Source organism: Artemia sp. Qi Xiang Cuo, chromosome 12, assembly GCF_049724085.1.
Source record: "Artemia sp. Qi Xiang Cuo chromosome 12, ASM4972408v1, whole genome shotgun sequence".
Taxonomy (NCBI): domain Eukaryota; kingdom Metazoa; phylum Arthropoda; class Branchiopoda; order Anostraca; family Artemiidae; genus Artemia; species Artemia sp. Qi Xiang Cuo.
This window is the reverse complement of record NC_142805.1, coordinates 46662431-46688148: the sequence shown is the minus strand read 5'-3', so window position 1 is coordinate 46688148 and position 25718 is coordinate 46662431. Positions and strand designations below refer to the sequence as shown.

At 34.5% G+C, this 25718-nt stretch overlaps 1 protein-coding gene across 1 annotated transcript in view; it reads right to left on the bottom strand.

Moving 5' to 3' along the window:
- Positions 1-25718, bottom strand: part of LOC148946191 (uncharacterized) — a 389952-nt gene that overhangs the window by 182249 nt on the left and 181985 nt on the right. The window contains exon 2 of the mRNA XM_089097629.1: positions 24618-24957. Within this exon, the coding sequence (XP_088953755.1) occupies positions 24618-24957 (340 nt within the window). The remainder of the gene's footprint in view (positions 1-24617; positions 24958-25718) is intronic.

Below are 25718 nucleotides of genomic sequence, written 5' to 3'. Positions count from 1 at the left end.
CAAGAGGTGAATTCAAGAAGGAGTTTGCTACTTACTTACAATTTTTTCAAAAATTTCTTGAATGAAATTCCTGTATTGTGTATCCAAGAGGCGAATTCAAAAAAGAGTTTGATACTTACTTACAATTTTTCATAATTTCTTGAATGAAATTTCTGTATTGTGTATCCATGAGGTGAATTCAAGAAAGATTTTGTTACTTACTTACAATTTTTTCATAATTTCTTGAAAGAAATTTCTGTATTGTATATCCATGAGGTGAATTCAAAAAATAGTTTGTTACTTACTTACGATTTCTTCATAAGTTCTTGAACGAAAATTCTGTATTGTTTGCCCATGGGGTGAGTTCAAGAAAGAGTTTGTTACTTACTTACAATTTTTCATAATTTCTCGGATGAAATTTCTGTATTGTGCATCCAAGAGGTGAATTCAAGAAGGAGTTTGCTACTTACTTACAATTGTTTCATAATTTTTTGAATGAAATTTCTGTATTGTATATCCAAGAGGCGAATGAAAGAAAGAGTTTGATACTTATTTACAATTTTTGACTTTTACTTAAAAAATTTCCATGGCGGAAAAAAATATTTCTGCCACTCTAACAAATATAACAATAGAAGTAAGTTTAATGAAAATTTATGCTTGAAAAATTATTTGACTTCAATTCTTCTCATCTTTGATTTAATGTAGCAGATCTTTATTTTCACTTGAAAAATATTCTACTTGAAAAATAGGTTTCTACAAGTAACAAATGTAACATTAAAGATAAGTTTAAAAAAAATTTGAGCTTAAACAGTTACTTGATTGAATTCAATTAGGTCATTAATTTAGTGCACCAGTTCCCTACTTTTTGCTGAAAAATGTTCTTTTTAGAGAAAAAGTTTTTGCCATTCTAACAAATATAACAATAGAAGTTCGTTTGCAAAAAGTTTATGCCTAAATAGCTATGTAACTTTAATTCTGTATATATTTGAATTAATGCAGGCAATTCTTTACTTATACATGAAAAATATTAATTGTGGAAAAATAGTTTCTGCTTCACCATCAAGTACATCAATAAAAGTAAGTTTACAGAAAATTTACGATTGAAGAGTTATTTGACTTTATTTCTGGTCATTTTTTATTTCATGCAGCAGCTCTTTACTTTTACTTGAAAAATATCCTTTGTGGAAAAAAGTTTCTGCCACTCTATCAAATATAACATTAGAAGTATGTTTACAGAAAATTTACGCTTGAACAATTATTCGAATTTATTTCTGCGCATCTTTGATTTAATGTAGCAGCTCTTTACTTTTAGTTGAAAAATATTCTTTATGGAAAAAAGTTTATGCCACTATATCAAATATTGCAATAGAAGTAAGTTTACAGAAAATTTACGCTTGTACGATTATTCGACTTTATTTCTGATCATCTTTGATTTAATGTAGCAGCTCTTTACTTTTAGTTGAAAAATATCCTTTGTGGAAAAAGTTTCTACCACTCTAAAAAATATAACATTAGACATAAACTTACAGAAAATTTAAGCTTGAACGATTATTCGACTTTATTTCTGCCTATCTTTGATATTATGTAGCAGTTCTTTACTTTTACTTGAAAAATATCAATTGTGGAAAAAAAAGGTTTCTGCCACTCTAAAAAATATAACAATAGAAGGAAGTTTACTGAAAATTTACTCTTGACCAATTATTCGATTTTATTTCGGCACATCTTTGATTTAATGCAGCAGCTTTTTACTTTTAGTTGAAGAATATTCTATGTGGAGAAAAATTTTCTGTCACTCTACCAAATATAACAATAGAAGTAAGTTTACAGAAAATTTACGCTTGAACAATTATTCGACTTTATTTCTGCACATATTTGATTTAATGTAGCAGTTGTCTACTATTAGTTGAAAAATATCTAATTTGGAAAAAAAAGCTTTCTGCCACTCTAATAAATATATCATTAGAAATAAGTTGACAAAAAATTTACACTAAAACGACTATTCGACTTTATTCCTGGACATCTTTAATGTAACAGCTCTTTACTTTTATTTGAAAAAATAACTTTGTAGAAAAAAAGTTTCTCGCGCTCTATCATATGTGACGTTAGACATAAGTTCGCATGAAATTTACGTTTAAACATTTATTCGACTTTATTCCTGCACATCATTGATTTAATGTAGCAGCTGTTTACTTTTAGTTAAACAATATCCATTGTGGAAAAAAAGGTTTCTGCCACTCTAACAAATATAACAATAGAAGTAAGTTTACAAAAAATTTATGCTTGAAAAATTATTCAACTTTATTTCTGCACATCTTTGATTTAATGTAGGAGCTCTTTACTTTTACTTGAAAAATATCTTTTTTGGAAAAAATTTCTGCCCCTCTATCAAATATAACATTATAAGTATGTTTACAGAAAATTTACGCTTGAACAACTATTCGAATTTATTTCTGCGCATCTTTGATTGAATGTAGCAGCTCTTTACTTTTAGTTGAAAAATATTCTTTATGGAAAAAAGTTTATGCCACTATATCAAATATTGCATTAGAAGTAAGTTTACAGAAAATTTACGCTTGTACGATTATTCGACTTTATTTCTGATCATCTTTGATTTAATGTAGCAGCTCTTTACTTTTAGTTGAAAAATATCCTTTATGGAAAAAAAGTTTCTACCACTCTAACAAATATAACAATAGACATAAACTTACAGAAAATTTAAGCTTGAACGATTATTCGACTTTATTTCTGCCTATCTTTGATTTAATGTAGCAGTTCTTTACTTTTACTTGAAAAATATCCATTGTGCAAAAAAAAGGTTTCTGCCACTCTAAAAAATGTAACAATAGAAGTAAGTTTAATGAAAATTTACGCCTGAACAATTATTCGACTTTATTTCTGCTCAATTTTGATTTAATGTAGCAGCTCTTTACTTTTTTGTTGAAAAATATTCTTTATGGAAATCTAGCAATATAGCAATAGAAGTAAGTTTACAGAAAATTTACGCTTGAACAATTATTCGACTTTATTTCTGCTCATCTTTGATTTAATGTAGTAGTTCTTTACTTTTACTTGAAAAATATCCTTTGTGGAAAAAAAGGTTTATGCCACTCTAACAAATATATAATTAGAGATAAGTTTACATAAAATTTACGCTTGAGCAATCATTCGACTTTATTTCTGCTCATCTTTGATTTAATGTAGCAGCTCTTTACTTTTACTTGAAAAATGTCCATTATGGAAAAAAAGTTTCTGTCACTCTAACAAATATATCATTAGATATAAGCTTACTGAAAATTTACGCTTGAACAATTATTTGACTTCATTTCTGCACATCTTTGATTTAATGTAGCAGTTCTTTATTTTTAGTTGAAAAATATTCTTTGTGGAAAAAAAAGGTTTCTGCCACTCTAACAAATGTAACAATACAAGTAAGTTTACTGAAAAATTACGCTTGAAAAATTATTCAACTTTATTTCTGCACATTTTTGATTTAATGTAGGAGCTCTTTACTTTTACTTGAAAAATATCTTTTGTGGAAAAAAGTTTCTGCCACTCTATCAAATATAACATTAGAAGTATGTTTACAGAAAATTTACGCTTGAACAATTATTCGACTTTATTTTTGCTCATTTTTGATTTAATGTAGCAGCTCTTTACTTTTTGTTGAAAAATATTCTTTATGGAAAAAAGTTTCTGGCACTCTATCAAATATAGCAATGGAAGTAACTTTACAGAAAATTTACGTTTGAACCATTATTCGACTGTATTTCTGCTCATCTTTCATTTAATATAGTAGCTCTTTACTTTTACTTGAAAAATATTTTTTATGGAAAAAAAGTTTCTGCCACTCTAACAAATATAACATTAGACATAAGTTTGCAGAAAATTTAAGCTTGAACGATTATTCGACTTTATTTCTGCCTATCTTTGATTTAATGTAGCAATTCTTTACTTTTAGTTGAAAAATATCCATTGTGGAAAAAAAATGTTTCTGCCACTCTAAAAAATGTAACAATAGAAGTAATTTTAATGAAAATTTACGCTTGAACAACTATTCGATTTTATTTCTTCACATCTTTGATTTAATGTAGCAGCTCTTTACCTTTACTTGAAAAAATATACTTTGTGGAAAATAGTTTTATGCCACTAACAAATATAGCAATAAAAGTAAGTTTACTAAATATTTACGCTTGAAAAATTATTCGACTTTATTTCTGTACATCTTTGACTTAATGTAGCAGCTCTTTACTTTTAGTTGAAAAATATCCACTGTGGAAAAAGCTTTTACCATTCTATCAAATATAACATTAGAAGTAAGTTTACTGAAAATTTATACTTGAATAATTATTTAACTTTATTTCTGCTCATCTTTGATTTAATGCAGCAGCTCTTTACTTTTAGTTGAAAAATATCCTTTGTGGAAGAAAAATTTCTGCCACTCTAACAAATATATCATTAGAAGTAAGTTTACAGAAAATTTATGCTTGAACAAGTATTCGACTTTATTTCTGCACATTTTTGATTTAATGTAGGAGCTCTTTACTTTTACTTGAAAAATATCTTTTTTGGAAAAAAGTTTCTGCCACTCTATCAAATATAACATTATAAGTATGTTTACAGAAAATTTACGCTTGAACAACTATTCGAATTTATTTCTGCGCATCTTTGATTGAATGTAGCAGCTCTTTACTTTTAGTTGAAAAATATTCTTTATGGAAAAAAGTTTATGCCACTATATCAAATATTGCAATAGAAGTAAGTTTACAGAAAATTTACGTTTAAACCATTATTCGACTCTATTTCTGATCATCTTTGATTTAGTGTAGCAGCTCTTTACTTTTATTTGAAAAATATTCTTTATGGAAAAAAAGTTTCTGCCACTCTAACAAATATAACATTAGACATAAACTTACAGAAAATTTAAGCTTGAACGATTATTCTACTTCATTTCTGCCTATCTTTGATATAATGTAGCAGTTCTTTACTTTTAGTTGAAAAATATCAATTTTGCAAAAAAAAGGTTTCTGCCACTCTAAAAAATGTAACAATAGAAGTAAGTTTAATGAAAATTTACGTTTGAACAATTATTCGACTTTATTTCTGCACATCTTTGATTTATTGTAGCAGCTCTTTACTTTCAGTTGAAAAATATCATTTGTGGAAAAAATTTTATGGCACTCTATCAAATATAGCAATAGTAGTAAGTTTACAGAAAATTTACGCTTGAACATTTATTCGACGTTATTTCTGCTCATCTTTGATTTAATGTAGCAGTTGTTTACTTTTAGTTGAAAAAATATCCATTGTGGAAAAAAAGGTTTATGCCACTCTAAAAAATATATAATTAGAGATAAGTTTACAGAAAATTTAGGCTTGAACAATCATTCGACTTTATTTCTGCTCAACTTTGATTTAATTTAGCAGCTCTTTACTTTTAGTTGAAAAATATTCTTTTTGGAAAAACTAAGGTTTCTGCTACTCTAACAAATATAACAATAGACATAAGTTTACAGAAAATTTACGCTTAAACGATTATTTAACTTTATTTCTGCACATCTTTGATTTAATGTAGCAATTCTTTACTTTTAGTTGAAAAATATCCATTGTGGAAAAAAAAGGTTTCTGCCACTCTAACAAATGTAACAATACAAGTAAGTTTACTGAAAAATGACACTCTAACAAATATATCATTAGAAGTAAGTTTACAGAAAATTTATGCTTGAAAAATTATTCAACTTTATTTCTGCACATCTTTGATTTAATGTAGGAGCTCTTTACTTTTACTTGAAAAATATCTTTTTTGGAAAAAATTTCTGCCACTCTATCAAATATAACATTATAAGTATGTTTACAGAAAATTTACGCTTGAACAACTATTCGAATTTATTTCTGCGCATCTTTGATTGAATGTAGCAGCTCTTTACTTTTAGTTGAAAAATATTCTTTATGGAAAAAAGTTTATGCCACTATATCAAATATTGCAATAGAAGTAAGTTTACAGAAAATTTAAGCTTGAACAATTATTAGACTCTATTTCTGCTCATCTTTGATTTATTGTAGCAGCTCTTTACTTTTAATTGAAAAATATTCTTTGTGGAAAAAAAGTTTCTGCCACTCTAACAAATATAACATTAGACATAAGTTTGCAGAAAATTTAAGCTTGAACGATTATTCGAGTTTATTTCTGCCTATCTTTGATTTAATCTAGCAGTTCTTTACTTTTAGTTGAAAAATATCCATTGTGGAAAAAAAAAGGTTTCTGCGACTCTAAAAAATGTAACAATAGAAGAAAGTTTAATGAAAATTTACGCTTGAACAATTATTCGACTTTATTTTTGCTCATTTTTGATTTAATGTAGCAGCTCTTTACTTTTTGTTGAAAAATATTCTTTATGGAAAAAAGTTTCTGGCACTCTATCAAATATAGCAATGGTGATAAGTTTACAGAAAATTTAAGTTTGAAACATTATTCGAAGGTGTTTCTGCTCATCTTTCATTTAATGTAGTAGCTGTTTACTTTTATGTTAAAAAATATCCATTGTGGACAAAAAGGTTTCCCTCACTCTAAAAGATATATCATTAGAGATGAATTTAAAGAAAAATGACGCTTGATCAATTCTTTGACTTTACCTCTGCTCATCTTTGATTTAATTTAGCTGCTTTTTACTTTTAGTTGAAAAATATCCATTGTGGAGAAAATGTTTCTGCCACTCTAACAAATATAACATTAGACATAAGTTTACAGAAAATTCTACTTTATTTCTGCACATCTTTGATTTAATGTAGCAGTTCTTTACTTTTAGTTGAAAAATATCCATTGTGGAAAAAAAAGGTTTCTGCCACTCTAACAAATGTAACAATACAAGTAAGTTTACTGAAAATTTACGCTTGTACAATTATTCGACTTTATTTCTGTACATCTTTGATTTAATATAGCAGCTCTTTACTTTTTAGTTTAAAAATATCCTTTGTGGAAAAAAAAAGTTTCTGTCACTCTAACATATATATCATTAGACATAAGTTTACAGAAAATTTAAGCATGAACAATTATTCGACTTTATTTCTACTCATCTTTGATTTATTGTAGCAGCTCTTTGCTTTTGGATGAAAAATATTTATTTGGGCAAAAAAAGATATTAACACTCTAACAAATATAACATTAGACCTAAACTTGAAAAAAATTTACGCTTGAACATTTGATTGACTTTATTCCTGCACATCTTTGACTTTACGTAACAACTCTTTAGTTTTATTTGAAAGATATCCATTGTTGAAAGAAAAGGTTTCCTCCACTCTAAAAAATATATCATTAGAAGTAAGTTTACAGAAAATTTACGCTTGAACAATTATTCGACTTTATTTTTGCAGCTCTTTACTTTTACTTGAAAAACATTCTTTGTGGAAAAAAAAATTTCTGCCACTAACAAATATAACAATAGAAGTGAGTTTACAGAAAATGAAATATCCTTTGTCGAAAAAAGTTTCTGCCACTCTATCAAATATAACAATAGAAGTAAGTTTACAGAAAAATTACTCTTGAACAATTATTCGACTTTATTTCTGCTTTTCTTTGATTTAATGTAGCAGCTCTTTACTTTTTAGTTGAAAAATATCCTTTGTGGAGAAAAAAAGTTTCTGCCACTCTAACAAACATCACTCTAACTATATCATTAGACACAAGTTTACAGAAAATTTACGCTTTATTCGATTTTATTTCTGCGCATCTTTGATTTAATGTAGCATCTCTAAACTTTTAGTTGAAAAAATATCTATTGTTGAAAAAAGTTTATACCTCTCTAGCGAATATAGCGTTAGACATAAGTTTACAGAAAATTTACGCTTAATCATCTACTCGCAGCCCTTCTTGCTTATTTTGGATTAAATGTTTTAGCTGATTACTTTTATGTTAAAATGAATTCTTTGTGGAAACAAGGTTTTTCCCACACAAACAGATATATCATTAGACATAAGTTTAAAGAAAATTTACGCTTGAACAATTATTCAACTTTATTTCTGCACATCTTTGACTTAATGTAGCAGTTATTTACTTTTAGTTGAAAAATATCCAAAAAAAGTTTCTGCCACTCTAACAAATATAACAATAGAAGTAAGTTTACTGAAAATTTACGCTTGAACAATTATTCGACTTTATTTCTGCACAGCTTTGATTTAATGTAACAGCTCTTTACTTTTACTTGAAAAATACTCTTTGTGGAATAAAATGTTTCAGCCACTAACAAATATAACAATAGAAGTAAGTTTACAGAAAATCAAATATCCTTTGTGGAAAAAAGTTCCTGGCACTCTCTTAAATATAACAATAGAAGTAAGTTTACAGAAAATTTACGCTTGAATAAATATTCGACTTTATTTCTGCTCATCTTTGATTTAATGTAGCAGCTCTTTATTTTTTAGTTGAAAAACGTCCTTTGTGGAGAAAAAGTTTCTGCCACTCTAACAAATATAACAATGGAAGTAAGTTTACTGAAAATTTACGCTTGAATAATTATTCGACTTTATTTCTGCACATCTCAAAACCCTTGAAAATACTAATAATATAGGGTGAAATGTTGCTATTTTAGCTAGTTTAGAAGGAGAATGCCCCATCAAGGCTACCAAAACCCTTGAAAATACTATGGAGGTTGAGGTCATTGCTCGCTGCTGACTGTAGACAAACCACGATTCGTTCTACTTCAAGAATAGTCGATAACCTACATAAAAAAAAATATAACAAAAAGAAATGGAATATTTTCGATTTTGAAACAATTTTATTGTGTGTGTGAGCATAATTACAACAAAAATATATTACACATATACAATTACCGATATAACTTATTGTCGTCAATATACTTCACTATTGCATTTAAAGTATTTCTCCAGATGTCATATATTTCCATTTCAGGGGTATACACGACTTTTAACAACCTCGTCATACATTATAATAATTCATCATTCCTCACCCACTTGGTGTGATCCCAATGTATATCACAGGTTTCGCCGTTCTTCTTCTTCTTGGGATGTCTTATGCGTTTATTCCGACAAGGAATATCTATCGGTACCCATCTGCTAGAAAATTAAACTTCATCCTCAGGATTGTGTTTTTTATTCGGAAATATCTCAAAAGTAAAATATTCCAAATTAAATAATGAAATATTCGAGTTGCATTTGACAATTAAAAGTTTATCAACGGGTACATTGCCTTTCACGCATAGTGCTGTCACACCAAAAAAACTGCATATTTCTTCAATTTCCTGCTGTACCGTGGATATATCCTTCCCTCCTTCATAGAATGGGGGATCACTCTATCTTATAAGCCTAGTTTGTTTATAATTCGTAATGTCATACTCCACTTTCCTCTATTATAAGCATACATATTTTAGTTGATGTGACAGTGATAGCAACAGACTTCACTATGATCTGAAGCCAACAATAAAAAAGCACACTCAAAAATTAAACCACAATCTGACTTCTTAAAAACCAATGAATTCACAATTTAGAACACCATACATCTTTGAAGTTTCTGTATTACATTGATTCAACTGATAATCAAATTCAATTTATTGACTGAGATACAAAAGCATCAAACATATGCTTTCAAACAAACTGTTATCTCAGCTTCTTATGTTATAACAGATATTACGTAATATTCAAACTAATCAATTCCCCAGAAATCTGGTCTGATGACGTGGAATTGTGTCAGCGGAATGTTCACGAGGTGAAATCATGTCATAGAAATTACGTAAATTCATTGCTGAAATTTCAGGGATGTTAGTTGCAAATCTCGTCCAGGCTTTTACCAAGGACATTAAATCTCGTCCAGGTTTTTACCAAGGACATTAAATCGTTCGTACAGTTGTACGTACAGTATGTAAATATGGGTCCCTGGCCTAGAAAGAGGTGTGTAATCTTGTTCGTCCAGGTGTACGTACAGTTGTACGTACAGTATGTAAATATGGGTCCCTGACCTAGGAAGAGGCATGTGATCTTGTTAGCCCTGTTGTTTGTACAGTGCTGGTACCCCTTGAATTCTGATATAACAGTTACGTAAATTCATTGCTGAAATTTCCTGGGAGTCTGATGATGTCACCTTGTTAGCCCTGTATTTTAACCGTTGATTGGCCTAGAAAGAGGCATGTGGTCTTGTTCGCCCTGTTGTACGTACAGTTGTACGTACAGTGCTGGCACCCCTTCCCCTACTAATGAGAACATGCATGAGAACCATAAGGCAGAGTTTTCAAGCTCCTACCTGCAAAAATATGGAATAATGTATTTTTTGCCAGAATAAAAACCATGGATGTGTGTTTATTTGTTCGTTTTTTTCCCCAGAGATGATCATATCGAACCATTGGTCTTAAAAGAAGGGGAGAAAAATAATTTCTGAGACCACACTGGCTAATCATGATAAAACAAAAAATTGCGAAGAAGGGAAGAAAACGAGGACAATTAACAGCCAGTGAAAAAATTGAAAAATTATGCAAATATTTCGGTCAAGACCTCCGCTTGACTGTCCTCAGTGCCGTCCTCGTCCAATTTTAGTTTGGTGTTTTTATTTTAAGCTTTGGTTTTTATATTTTTATCAGTTTTATTTTGCACTGAGGAAGGTCAAGCGGAGGTCTTGACCTAAATATTTGCATAATTTTTCAATTTTTTCACCGGCTGTTAATTGTCCTCGTTTTCTTCCTTTCTTCGTGATTTTTTTTTTTTTTTTAAGAAGGGGAGAAGGCTCATTTGAACGGATATAAAAAATTCTAGTTCCCTTCTCAAAGGACAAAAAAGAATGGAGAGTAACTAACCCTCTCTTGCACTCCCCTTTTCCCTATGGACATTTTTAAAAATTTTGAGACAGTTGTTTGATTCAGTTTAGTTCAAAGTTCCAATAACTATACCGCCGAGGATGACGTGGCCCCCATAGTCCCTGGGAAAAGAACTGTAAATTATGCAGTTTGCCCATTGTTCGCATATAGCCTTGTATTTGTTATTATGAAATATTCATATTTTTTTTGGGGGGGGGGCAGAATTTCAGCGGAAGGGAATTTTCAACAGGTAGAATTTTCTGTGATGGGGAAATTTCTGGGGGAGATTATACGGGGGGAGAGAAGGGGACTTGGAATGATTTAAAAACGGCCAGACTTCCTAGGCAACGCCATATCCCTGCCCCAGAAAAGAGCGAAGTGGGCACGCTGTTTTGTTTTGTTTTTTGTTTTGTTTCTTCACCAAGGCATTTTGCATGGAAGGAGTTGTCAGAGAAACTTCAGAAGAGGCTCGTTTGATTTCAAACTAAAAGTTCTAATGCCATTTTTAAGAGTCAAAAGTGACTGAGGAGCACCCAGCCCCCCCCCCCCTGCCACGCACCTTTTTCCTCTAAGACATCCGATCGAAAATATTGAAATAACCATTTTGTTCAGTATAGTTGAAAGGTCTAGTAGCTATGTCTCTGGGAATGACCCCACCCCTCCTCCCCACACACAACTCTTTGAGCAAGGGCTGTAAGCTATACGAATCGCAAATTATATACATATAGTGTTTGTTATAGGAAAAGGAGGCATGTTGGACCTTTTGCGTCCAAAAGCGCCAAGACCATTCAGGTGAATTTTTCAGAGAATGCTGATAATAGTTTTTAACTAAATCAAAACACGCTATGTGCATGCGAGTTGGCAAATGGGTGTATGTCAACAATTACTTATAGTATTAAATTAGAAACTTCAGGGAGTGACGAGGGGGATGATCAGTTGACTAAAAGGCAATATGAGGACGCTATTACTACTACTACCACTAATGCTGCTAATACAACTACTACTGCACATACCAACACCATTACTACTACTGCTGCTACAACTATTATTTCTATTGCGACCACCACTAAGGCTGAGAATAAATAGGTGGAAACTTCAGGAAATTTTGAAGGGAAACTTGAACTAAATAAAAGCACGCTGTCCATATATCGGTTGTGAAAAGGACGTATCAGCAACGTCCCAAGAACGTTTAGGGTATTAAGTTAAACTTTCTGGCGTGTGCTGAGGGGGATGTTTAAAAAACGAAAAAAGTGCAATTTGCATGCTGCTATCATTGCTACTGCTACAACTGCTACTATTGCTACTACTGAAGCTAAGGGTATTAAGCTGAAGCTTTCGGTAATGTTTTTGGAATGTTAAACTAGATCGAAACACACGATGAGCATGCAGATTGTCAAAAGAGTGTACCAGCAATATCTCAGAGATTGGTTAAAGCATTAAGTTGACACTTTCAAAGCACGCTGAGGCGGATTTTGAACTGTCTAAAAGGCATTATGTGCAATAATACTACTACTAATACTGCTCTCACTACAATTACTGCTACTAGCGACGCTAAGGGTTTTACGGTGAACCTTTCAGGGAATATTTGGAGGAGTTTCAACCAAACCAAATACATAATATTTGCGTATAGGTTGTCAATAGGGCATATAAGCAACATTTTAGGTTCGATTTACAGTACTTGAAACTTTCAGGGGATGTTGAGGTGAACATTGAGCCAGCCAAAAGTTACTGTTTGCATATTACTACTGCTACTTCTACTGCTAATTTTAATCAGGGCTTCCACTTCTAGGGAGATTACCCTATTTTAGGGGGAAATCACTTCTTTTAGGGACACTTATTTTGAATCTAGGGATAAAGGAAAATCTTGGGTAAAGTAAGGATTTTCAGGGAAATATGGGGTAAATTAATGATTTTAAGAATTCCCAAAAGAAAAAATTTGACCAAAGGTTTGTTCACAAGTTGCTTCAGTTACCAATGTTTAAAAATTGGATAGATAAAAGACTGTCAAACAAGTCAAAGAAAAATTCGTATATACCATAATGTAGATTTTGTTTAAAGTATGAATGTTGAGGGAAATCAGAGTTGACCCGGCATGCTCTGACCAAGTGGCATATAAAAGCAAGCAATGAAATTGAGACAAAGATTGGCCGTGGCAGCATTGAAAAACTTCTGACTGTAGGCAGTAATTCTAAAGAAATTGAACAGCGCATCTGCATATTTTCGGCAGAACATAATCTTCCATTACGTCTTGCAGACAGCTTGATCCCTCTCCTAAGAAAATTATTTCCAAAAGACCAGGCCCTAGCAAGGATCACTCTGGGTAAACAGAAAGCTACAAATATTTTGCGATAAAATTTTCCATTAGTACTACACAACCAGTTAGTCGAGTTGCTCAAAACTGCCTTTTTCTCCGGGATAATTGATGAGACCACTGATTGTATTATTGATAAACGACTACCTATCATTGTAGTGTTTTTTTTTTAATGAGAAAGATCTAAACCTTCATATCGAAGTATTGGACATGTTTAAGTGTAGTGGTGGGTCAGTTGAGGGTCTGATTAACTGCATGAAACAAGTCATTGAAAAAAAAAACTCGATTCCCTGGCAAAATATTGTTGGATTTTGTGCAGACACTACTAACGTCATTTTGGAGCCAATAGATCTGCTTCAACGCTAATGAAAGCCATGGTGCCCCATATCTTGAATGTGAAATGCTCATGCCATCTTGTTCACTTATGTTCATCCTATGCATGCTTGTCACTTGCCAAGACACTAGAAGACTTGGTGAGAAATATCTATACGCACTTTTCCAGAAGCGCTTCCAGATGAGGTAAGTATACTGAATTTCAGGAGTTCTTTCAATGCAAAGCACTCTCAATTCTTGCACCAGGACAGAACCACTAGTTTTCCCTTCAAGACCTGCATAAAGAGGCTTATTGATCGTCGGGCTGCTCTTACTCAGTATTTCATAGAAACCACGTTTGACAACCCAACTTCAACCAATGACCTTATCTTGTCAACATTACAAAGCAAGTTGACTAAGCCATTTCTTGAATTCATGGACTACTCTTTCGGCCTCTCTGAAGAATTCAACACAGTTTTTCTATCTGAGCTTTCACTTCTTCACTCCCTAAAGGCAAGTGCCAACAAACTTGTGAATGATGTCGCGTCTAAATTCAAGAAACTCAACTATATTCGCAGTGTTGGTTTGTTTACCGAACTGGATCCTTATCTTTCAAGTGAGTACCTGGCTTTAGACCAAACATATATCGGAATAGATTCAACCGATTCAATGCAACTCGTAGATGCTCAAGAGCCAAGTGATAATATTGATCTCTTTTACCAGTCTTGTCGAAAACACCATATAGTCCTAATCAAGCAGATCCAAGACCGTTTCAAGTTTAAAGACAAAATTTATGACGTTTTAGCTTTGGTTGAACCAAGGAATGCAAGAAATTTGAAGCGAAACTCTCTAAGTCCACTATTTACAAGATTTCCTGTTCCAAGAGAATAGTATTGCCTCCAGAAAACAGACGTAAAATGGAGGTCACAGGCAATTACTGATGTCACTGAGCTTTATTTGGGAGATGCCCAAGTTGAAGACCTGTCAGTTTAGCAGTACTGGATGAAGATATTTAATCTGAAGACTTGCAGTGGCGAAATCAAGTACCTGGAATAGCGAAAGTGCATATCACGGATCTTCTCTTTACCTTTTAGCAGTGTACCAGCTGAGCGTTTGTTTTGTATCCTAAGATTAATCAAAACAGACATCCGAGGTGTTGAGAATTTCACACTAGTCTCACTTATTCGACTCAATTACTGGTTGAAAAATGAAGATAAAACTTCATCCACTATCAGCATACCGAAAGCTGTCACTTGCTTCAAGACGGATGCAAAAGTTACGTGCGATGAATTGCTGGATATTACACTTAATTATAGTTTTTTTGTGTGTTCTCGGTAGTGTAAAAGATGTTATATGCATCATTATCTAAAGTAAAAAACAACAATTTGATGCTGTGTATGTTTTTTTCGTGTAGATTATATGGAAATGTAAGGCAAAATATCTCTTTTTTAGGGAGAAAAATAGGCAGTAATCAGACCTAAATACAGGAAATTTTAGGAAAAATTGATAAATACCCTATTTGCACAATACCACTACAAGTACTGCTATTAGTGCTACTCTTACGGAGGCTAAAGGTATAAATGTGGAGCTTTCAGAGACTGCTAAGACGGGTGTTGGGCTAAATCAAAACACACTGTGTGCATACAGGTTATCAAAAGGATGTATCAGCAATATCTAAGAAACGTTAAAAATATCAGTGCAAGAGGAGGGTGTTGGGGTTACACCCCTCTTTCTTTTCCTTTCAGATAAATGACCCATTTACTTTTCTGTAATAATATTTGCCTATAAGATAATTTTTAATCTTAAGTTGAATACTGGCTGCTAAGTTAAATTCTTTCGCAATAAGTAAGCTTTGAACTAAATTCTATTTTGGACTTCCTGTTCTGAGCCATTGAAAGGTAATGTTAAGAAAATGTAGAATGGATTTTGAATGTTGTTCGAGAGGATTGGTTAAGGCCAAGTGAAGGTCCACCCCTATGAAAAGTTGCTGTACAGAACGAATTTTTCAGTTAGTCTACATTTAGACCCCTTTTGGGGAAGCCTATTCTTTTTTGTTATATGTGACCTTTGGAAGATTACAAGTAAGATATTTTTTACAACTGTGTACTAATTTTCCAGGAACCCAGAAAGGGTAGGAACAGAGCTACGAGACACCATCATTATTATATTGACAGGGGGGTTTGTTACCTCCAAGGAGATAGTTAGAGATTTTTAGTGGTGACCCGGGGTGGGTATTCACTTGGCGTTAGAATTTTGGCCATTTGACCGCTCGATCACGTAATCATACCCTGGGGCAGGGTATACTGTAAACTGGGTATTAACCAAACCCTATATTCACAGAACCGTTGTGGTAAGTGCGGGCATCACATTATAATATTTGGTGCCGCCGGGGGCTTTTCCCTCCAGTAAGTGGTGTAGCACCATTTTTGCACCAATAAGTGGTGAAACCCGTACCTTACCACACCAACACTAGTGGCAGCAAGAAAAGGAGCTATCAACAGAACTGATAGTGAAGGAATTCCGCGTTTTCGAAGAGACAAGTTAATTTTACCTACATAGTAGCCTATAGTGATTATAGATAGAGAGAAAAAAAGTACGGAATCAATTAATAGAATTATGAAGGTCTATAATGGGCTGTGCCTTATGAGACAAATATAAAAAAGAATAACGTGAAATTAATTGAGTTTGAGTTTACAGTTTGGGAATCTCCGTTTTGGAAAGTATTACAGGGTTCAAAGACAGATAAGAAAACGTTGAAAGTTGGGTTATTATTTTAGTGAATTGGTAGACTTAGATATAATCTTTAGTGACAAAGGTTATAATATTATTGAAGACGGCAAATTAGGATGATTTGTCAGTTTGTGCGCATATTGGACAAGGAAGGTGGGAGGCACCTGTCCTATTGAGTAATCTGCCCAGGAGGAGATTATATTTGGAGTACGAGTATCCAGGGAGTATACGTGATTTGTTTTACAGGGTAGTTCCCCTGTTTGAGTTTAGTTCAGCTAATTCACTAATTGAATATTCGCTCGGTTTTTCAGTTTGCTTTCTCGTCCAACCCCTGTTAATTCGTTTTTGGGAGATATATTTCACTCCGGTAAAATTACTTGCTGCGAAAGAAGTTGTTATTCCCTAATGAAGTCTAGATATTCCGGCTATTTGAAAAATTGTTGACTATCATTACACGGCGGTGATAATTCATAATAGCAATTGCGTAATATAATTTTTGCGTATGCCAATTGTTGCACTTGACAAGATTGCCTAATTGATTAAGAGATAATATAATCAGAAAGGAGTATGCACGGTAAAATGAGGGGGTACGAAATAAACAAGGAAGAAATAATATGTGAAAAGACAAGACGAACTCACCCCTCAGAGGCTGTGCCAAATGAAGGAGAGTTGTGGGTTAGAGATAGTACAGATATGGAACAAATGAATCAGAAAATAAATTATGAAGAAATAATAACAGACGGAATCAAAATAGTCCGAATAGAAGAAGCAGTATTGAATCGAGATCCAGCAGGGACTCGCGAAAAAGTACTCAAGTAGATATGACACAACAAATATTAAATTTCATGAAGGAAGAGAGGATAGCCAGAGAACGAAAAGAGAATGAAGATAGAGAAGAAAGAGAGGATATCAGAATAGCTAGAGAAAAAAGAAAGAGGCTGATAGAATAGCCAGAGAACGAAAGGAAGAGGCTGATAGAATAGCCAGAGAACGAAAGGAAGAGGCAGATAGAGAGGATAGAAGAGGACTAATGCAAATATTTGCAAGGAAACATTTTCAAACGTATAAGAGAACCGCATGGGTTAGAATCCCGGAAAATATATACAACTTCGTTGACCACGGGGGGAGGTGGACCGGCCCATAAAACAAATTGGTAGAATACTTGAGAATACTTTTAACGTTTTGTGAGACGCCGAAAAATGTTTGCCAAAATGAAGCGCTGATTGTACCAGAGAAAAAGGAGACGAATTTTATTTTACGCTCTTTTCCTTGTAAAGTTCAAGAAATTTCAGTACAATATGAAAAACCAAATGCCGGAGTTCAGTTCCCATTCGATAACGAACTATTTGTTTCACTGGTAGAAGTAAAGAAAACTAAGAGGAGAAAAGAGATATTAAACGGAGCTACAATGAAGTAATGCAGTCAAAGATGGTGGACACTGGAGTCCAAATCAGATTTAACAATGATTTACTATTTTTTGCCATGGAAACAATTGAGAAAAGTGAAAAAGAACAAATAAATGCAAAAAAGAGACAAAATTTGGAGATTTAGCCTGCAGCGGCGAAAGATAAAAAAAGTTGGATGAGGTATGCCTTGATAACATAAATAATAGGGGGGACAAAGAGGTCCAAGACCCATGGGGAACAAAACAAGAGGATTACAAAATAGAGATGAACGACCTACAACGGGTTGGAGAAAAGTTGGAAGATATTGAATGTCGAGTCAGATTGGAAAAACTTGGGAAGGAATCTGAGATTAGTACTATCAACTCAAAAGATATTTCGATCCTTTATGAGGGGGAGGAATCCCTTGGGGAAGATCCCCTGCGGGAAGTCGTGAAAGATAGCCCTTTTCCTCAATGCACATCTGGCGAAGAGGTTGTGATCACTTTACCGAGGTTTCGCCTCTCTGATCTGGAGTCCTTGGGGGATACTCCCTCCCAGTCGCTTCACATTTCACCCAAACGTTTTTCCAGTAACCCTATTCATAGTTGTTACTCTTCATGGGAACCGACAATTATTTCCGGCAAATTGTATTCAGTGAGAGATGTATACAAATTTCATCCTGAATTAGCATCAACACATATTCTTCATTTGATCATCCCAGGGGAGGGAACCCAGATTGAACTGATTAGTGATTCGCTCAAATTTTTAGCTGATTTCTATATACTCTTATCTTTTTCACAGTCTTTGCATTTTCAGCCTTAGATTATTTGGAATCATGCCAAGGGGTAATTTACATTTTAATTGAGATGTGGGGTTGTTCCACAGATGGAAATTAAGAGGCTAGTGCAGCCAATTTTTCATGATGGCTGGCATCATCAAATGTGCCAGAAACTGATTCTCTGCTCCTCTCAAATATAAATTCGTGAGAGCGAGAAAGTTTGTGCTTTTGATTGTGCTGCGCACGATCATTTTCTACGAATCTGGGGACTTCAACTTTCAAAACCTAATGCGGGTGTTATACGATAGAGACCATGGTGGTTCTACGGTAGAGACGTGTGGATGACGACGGATCCTGAGCCAAGCGGTGGAAGTACAGGCACTGGTGGAAGAAAGAAGAGAAGATATAAGTTTGGTGATTTTGAAGTTAACTGTTATGTTTGTAAAGGTGGACGAGCATGGCGCATGGGTGGTCATTTATCTTACGGGGGGAGGTGTTGGAGTTCCATCTCTGTTTCTTTTCTTTTCAGATAAATGACCAATTTTCTTTTCTGTAATTATTTTTTCCTATAAGATAATTTTTAATCCTAAGTTGAATTCTGGTTGCTAAGTTAGATTCTTTCGTAAAAAGTAAGCTTTGAACTAAATTCTATTTTAGACTTCCTGGTCTGAGCCATTGAAAGTTAAAGTTAAGAAAAAATAGAATGGATTTTGAATGGGGATTGAGAGGATTCGTTAAGGCCAAGTGAAGGTCCACCCCTATGAAAAGTTGCTGTACAGAAAGAATTTTTGAGTTAGTCTACATTTAGACCCCGTTTGGGGAGGCCTATTCTTTTTGTTATATGTGACCTTTGGAAATTTACAAGTAAGATATTTTCTACAACTGTGTACTAATTTTACAGGAACCCAGACAGAGTAGGAACAGAATTACGAGATACCGTCATTATTATATTGACAGGGGGTTCGTTACCTCCAAAGAGATAGTTAGATATTTTTAGTGGTGACCCGGGTTGGGTATACCCTTGGCCTTAGAATTTGGCTATTTGACCGCTCGATCACGTTATCATACCCTGGGAAAGCGTATACTGTAAATTGGTTATTAACCAAACCCTATATTTATAGAACCGTTGTGGTAAGCGCGGGCATCACATTATAATATTTGGCGCCACCGGGGGCTTTTCCCTCTAGTAAGTGGTTTAGCATAATTTTTGCACCAATAAGTGGTGACACCTCTACCTTACCACACCAACAGAGGGGATGCTGGACTAGACGAAAAAGGCACAATGTGGATACTATTATTGCTACTACTTTTAATGCTACCACTGCCCTCACTAATACTACTCCCAATGTTCCTACTATTAATTCTGCTACTACGACTACTCAATTGCGAAGGCTAAGAGTAATTAGTAAAAGTTTCAGGAGATGGTGAGGGCGGTGTTCAACTGAATCAGAACATACTATATACATTTTGGTTATCAAAGGGGTATATTAGACTCATAGACTCATTTATTCTATAAACAACCATCGTAGCCGTGGCCGAAGCTGTGACTAAATAGCGCTGTTTAGTACATTGCATAAAACTGGTCACTGGCGGTTTAAATAACTGACAAAAAAAGCACGAATGAATTGCTGTGACGGGTTGTTCGACACTTTGGCGGCACTAGTTGGTTCTTATGGCGGGTGTTGGTGGTGATAGGTGCAGGTGGGGGAAGCAACAAACGGTGTTTCTGGGACGAAAGAAGGGACTGCCCAAAATTGCACATCAACTGCAAGCGCATCAACTGCATCACGCAACGTTGGCAGTCGTAAGGTACTAAGGGCAGCCTCATAAGATTTGTATTTCAGGCCTAAAATCACTTTCACTGCCAGTTTTTGAATGGCCTCCAGAGCTTGACTTAAGTGGTCAATATTATGAGCCTGAGGGCCCCACACAGGACACGCATATTCTAGGATAGGGCGCACATATGTGACGTAAACCGTCTTCATCTGACTTTGTGAGAAACCCACTCAGCGCAAGGTAATTAGCGACCGTAGTTCGCAACTACCTTTTTTCCCCAGATCGCCGATGTGCGCGCTAAATGAACATTCGACACTGAAAGTAACCCCGAGAACCACTGAGGTTGAGGCGGTAGGGTACCACAGATCCGGGCATGAGAGGTCACACTTAAGTGGATTAAACCTCATGACTTTTGTTTTATTCACACTAAGTTGGAGGTCATTAATGCTGCACTGCTCAAGAAAGGGTTTACTGATCTCACTGCTGAACTGGGGACACATCTGACTTTTCAGCAAGATATCTCAGAAGTAGGGAGATATCATCCACATATTTGAATCTGTCTTCAAACTCAAGGATAATGTAGTTAATTACCGCTAAAAACATAAGAGCTGCCAGCTTAGTGCCTTGTGGTGCGCCACACATCAGTTCAGCCCACTCAGAGTTTAAGTCACTTGTGAAGAGGGCATAGACACACTAGTAGCGGTTACGCAGAAAGTCAACAACTAAGAGCAAAATATGCTTCCTAGCACCAATCTTTTAGAGGTTATTTGCTGATGTATAATGGCAGATCAAGTCAAATGTCTTGCGATAATCAACTAAAATCAGGTCAATGAGGCTACTGCCTTTGTCCAACCACTCGGTAACCAGGTGGTAGAGACGTGCTAGATAATGCGTCGTACTACTCCCTTTCAAGTATCCATACTGAAACGGATCAAGGGCTGGCTGAACTTGGGCTAGGAGCTCTCTATAAATAAAGGATTCGGTCACTTTAGACATAGTAGGCGTAATAGAAATCGGACAAAGCTGATCACAGGATTTCGGTTCTTTGACTTTGGGTAAGACGAGCACGTATGCTCTTTTCCAAGCACTCGGGAATTTGTGCTCCTTGAACGACTGATTTATCACTGATGAGAATGGTTTTACTAGAAACATAGAATATTCTCTTAAAAGTTGAACTGGCAATTCTCTTGGATAAGAAGCATAGTTGATTTTCAACTTTTGTTGAAAATCAAAAGTTGAAAAACTATACACCGCGAACTTGGATACCTCAAAGATTGTATTTTAAGAGACGTCAGCAATGAGGGCTTCAATTTCGGCTTTGGTGAAGGACAAGTGAGTAGTACAGATTGTAGTGAAAAAGGCGTTCACTTCAGCTGATTTCATCAGAGATCTGTCGTCTTTCTGTATCTTAACGTCACTGGTGGTACGTTTACCGGTAAGACGCTTGACTTCAGATACTTGCGGAACTCACCTTGAAGAAGAGGGGAGACTTTGTCATGAATGTACCGTTTTTGCGCTGGTCGTATCAGTTTAAAAATGCGGTTACGGAGTTTTGTTTGCTTAAACAATATCACCACTGCGATGTAACTGGCAGCGAGTTAAGATAAGCATCTTGAGATCTGGTGTTACCCAAGGTCTGTCAGTGTCACTAACAGTTTTTTTTTTCAGGAAAATGTTCATGATATTTACATAACAGCAGAGTTGAAAGTATCAACTTTGTGGTCGATATCTGTCAAAGAGCAAATCACATCAAAGTCAAACGTTTCAATTCACTGTCTGAAGGAACTAATTACCTCTTTAGTCATAGGTCGAGTGGCAATTTTTACTTTACGTGGTGCTGGAAGGCCAACTTTGGCCTTCCAAAGAAGTGTGTTAAGGTCGGAGTTATGCAACGGACCGAGAAAGCAGGGTACTTCGTAATAATCGGGAAAGTTTGTGAAAATAAGGTCTAATATACTATCACTGACGTGCGTTGGGATTCAGACAACTTGCTTGAGATCAAGCATGCTGGAGACCCATGCCTTATTAGTCTCATTGAAATCGCCAGCGATTACAAAAGCAGGCACAGCGTGTTTGCGGCGTAGGTCATCAGTACAGTTTTGGATATACTGGATCAGTTCTTTCCTGTTCTTTGTACTCTCGAGGTAGTAGACTGCGGCTATAACCAAGCACGAATATCGCTTTGATAGGCGCTTTGGTTTGCATTCGACCCATGTTACTTCATGGCTTGAGTCACTGGGCTGACTTAGTAATTTACAAGGTAAGCCTTCCCGAAGGTACAGGCCGACCGCGCCACCTCGTCGGTTAACCCTTTGGTCGCGTCTCGTCTTAAAAAAACACTTGTAACCCTTGACATGCCCGGTTTCATCGTTAATATCTCAACATTCTGTGATCACAGCAATGGGGGAACTCGTCTGTTTGAGAACTACTTCAAGTTCGTCAGTTTTGTTGTTAGCGATCGGGCATTACATACTAGGATATTGGGCAGTCTGCACTTCGCCAAGAAAAACTCAGGTGGTAGGGGAGGTGGGGTACTTGACAGTGACGATACTGGGTCATCATACCACGGACGGAGCGTAGGAGGTATTTCACTAGGAGGGATGCATTTAACTACTGTCAGAATACATTCCATTGCCGTTCTGAGAGACCTCGCTCTAGTGTTAGAAACGTGAACAGGGATAGCAAAATTTTTATTTCTCTGGCCTCCTCTTTTCCCTCTGTGGCTAAGGTTGGATCGCTGTTGATTTGTAATGGCATCTGTTGGCTTTCTCAACACTCGAAAGAGCCGTAAGGTAACGAATATAGATGGCACCACTGCCAGACGAGATGAATTCAGTTCGTATAAGTCAGCTTTTGCGTACGTAAATGCCATCGTTAGTGCACTAATGAAAACTAGGACAGTAAAATTTTTGATTATACGCACCCTCACCGCAGAAAAACCACGAGAAATTCACAAATCAAGCTATACTTGGACGACACCCAGGCTGCTATTTGAGCGCTCTGAAACGCCATCTCTTTTCCGATTCTGCCATCTTTAGCAATATCTTTGCAACGCCATAGGGTACTAAGCTGAAATTTCCAGGTCTACCAATATTTATAACCCTTTTACTACTACTTCTATTACTACTGCTGCTACTATCTAACTAAATCAGAACAGTTTAAGTGTAACCAAGGTTGTCAAGATACCAGGCGGGATATTTTAGGATTGGGATAGGGTATAAGGAAGAAACTTTCAGGGAAGGGTTTTTTTGCCTTAAAACCGAATTAAAAGGCACTATATGAATACTGGTTGTCAATAATATATCTCAGCAATATCTCAAGAACGAATTAGGGTATAATTTTGAAACTTCTGGGGCTACTACTATTACTACATCTGCTCTTGCTATTGAACTAAATCAAGAAGGTACAAGTGCATACAGGTTGTCAAAATGGCCTAGATACAATTTCTAAGGAAGAAAATAGGGTTTTAACTTTTATTTTTCTGGGAAAGTTGAGGTTTCAAACTAAACCAAAATATACTATGTGTATCCAGATTTTTAAAGGGGCACAAATTACTAAAAATTGTTGCAAAATCTTTCCAATAAAGTAAATAGTAAGCCATAATCTGGATGCTTATGAAGAAAACTGAAAAAATGTCTTTGCTTAACCAATGGAAAAGATGATGTTAATTAAACACTTAGGCCTACAGAAATTATTTAAAAGAAATATTTTCCACGAAAGTAGTTTTTCGAAGAAAATTAAAGAGCTACATTAGACCAAAGATGAGCAGAAATAAAGTCAAAGAGGTTTTCAATCGTAAAACTACCATAAGTCACCATGAATAAATTAAATAAAACCCAAACAAGTAGAAATTAGAATATATAGCCGAGCCAAACTAAAACAAGCAGAAATTAAGAGGATTAGGGTTAATGCCCCGGTAACTTCTGAGGACCAGAACATAATAAGAACTTTAATGAAAACAAAATGTATTTTAGATTTTTTTTTCTCTTTTTTATCTTTAATAAACACAAAATTATTAAGACTTTCAGGAAAAGCATTATATATATTAAACTGGCAGTTCACTTAGAGGTTGACTTGGTTATTTATTGCATATTGTATTTTAGTGGTTTTGTTTTTTTATTTGACGGCCATATAGGATAGTTTCACGCTTGAGAAATTATTTAACTTGATTTCTGCTCGTCTTTGGTTTAGAGTATTTCTTTACGTTTCTTTCAAATTTTCTTTAGTGGAAAATGTTTTTAAAATTAATTTAGTAAAATTAACTTAAGACGAACAGAAATTATTCTGTATAAGAGGGGGCTGTCTCTTCTTCAACCATCGATCTTTATGCCAAAGTCTTAAAGTTCTTTAAAAATACTTTTCATTCCCACAAGGGCCATTGAACTTGAATGAAAAGTATTTTTAGATAACAGTACGACTTTAGCATAAAGAACGAAGATTGAGGAAAGGGCAGCCCCCCTCATGAACACAATTATATCTCTTCGTCTTAAGTTTTAATGTTGCTCCTTAATTTGAAGCTAAAATTTGTTTTTTATAATAAAGTAAAAGGATACACGGTGAAAACTGCGTAATGGCCACCATTGTTCTTTTTTTCTTCAAAAATTCTTCAAGCATTGTAACTGCATTATTTCCTTTGAGCAATCCATGAGTAAGAACTTCTTCAATGCTTCCGCATGATGTAGAAACGGAACACTTTTTCAAAAAATAACATACATTTATCGAAGATGACACTGCATCCCATGATTTAATTGGAAGAGTAGCCCCGTTTATGCACTGCAGGAGAAGAACATCCTGATCTTCAGATTGTAGGAACATTTCTAACGCTTTTTCTGAATCTTTCGTCTGGGGTGCTGGATCTGACAATAGATGGCACATTGATCGCGCTTTGCATACCTGTCAATAGAATAATTTGAAGTATGTCACTGAAGCTAAGAGCAGGTGTTAATAAAATGATTAAAAAAAGGAAAACGAGAGATGCGTCGCATGGTCGATATAAAGGGCTATTTTCAGTCAACTCGTTTTGAACTAACAAATTAAAATAGAAACTTTCGCGATATTTCCCAGCAAAGGACTGTTAAAACATTCTGATTGTAGAAATAAATGATATTTTGGATCTTTTACTTTTTATTTTTGCTGGTGTTGTTTAGCTAGCCAAAAGCAGTCCAAATTGCTACTGTAAATTGTCTGTTTTATTTTCATCTTTCTTTGTATCTTTTTTGCGTGACCAATTATTCAAGATTTTGTTTCTCCATGTCTGAAAATTAAGCATTGAAAATTGTCAGCAATAATGAGAAAGCTACTGTGTTATATTTTTATTTTTAATTTCTTTAGTTTTTAACAAAGGATAGTTTTGCAATGATATATTTTTCTTCAAACATTATAGAGCTTAGTAGTATTTTTTCTTGTTCCTGAGATTCAGTCACTTGTATGGTTCAAGTGCCTAGACACATTTTAATTTATCGAGATTGAAGAAAATCTTTGTTAGGCATTGAGTATTTGTCTACAAGAAATTCATTAAGGATCCCATTCAAGTATATCCTTTTAATTTAATTATTCTTGGTCTTATTGATTAAGAATATTTTTAGGAAAGAAGGGCCTATTGTACAGACTAGACTAACTATTTTCACTTGATTGACACCTCAGTTTTTGTAAGT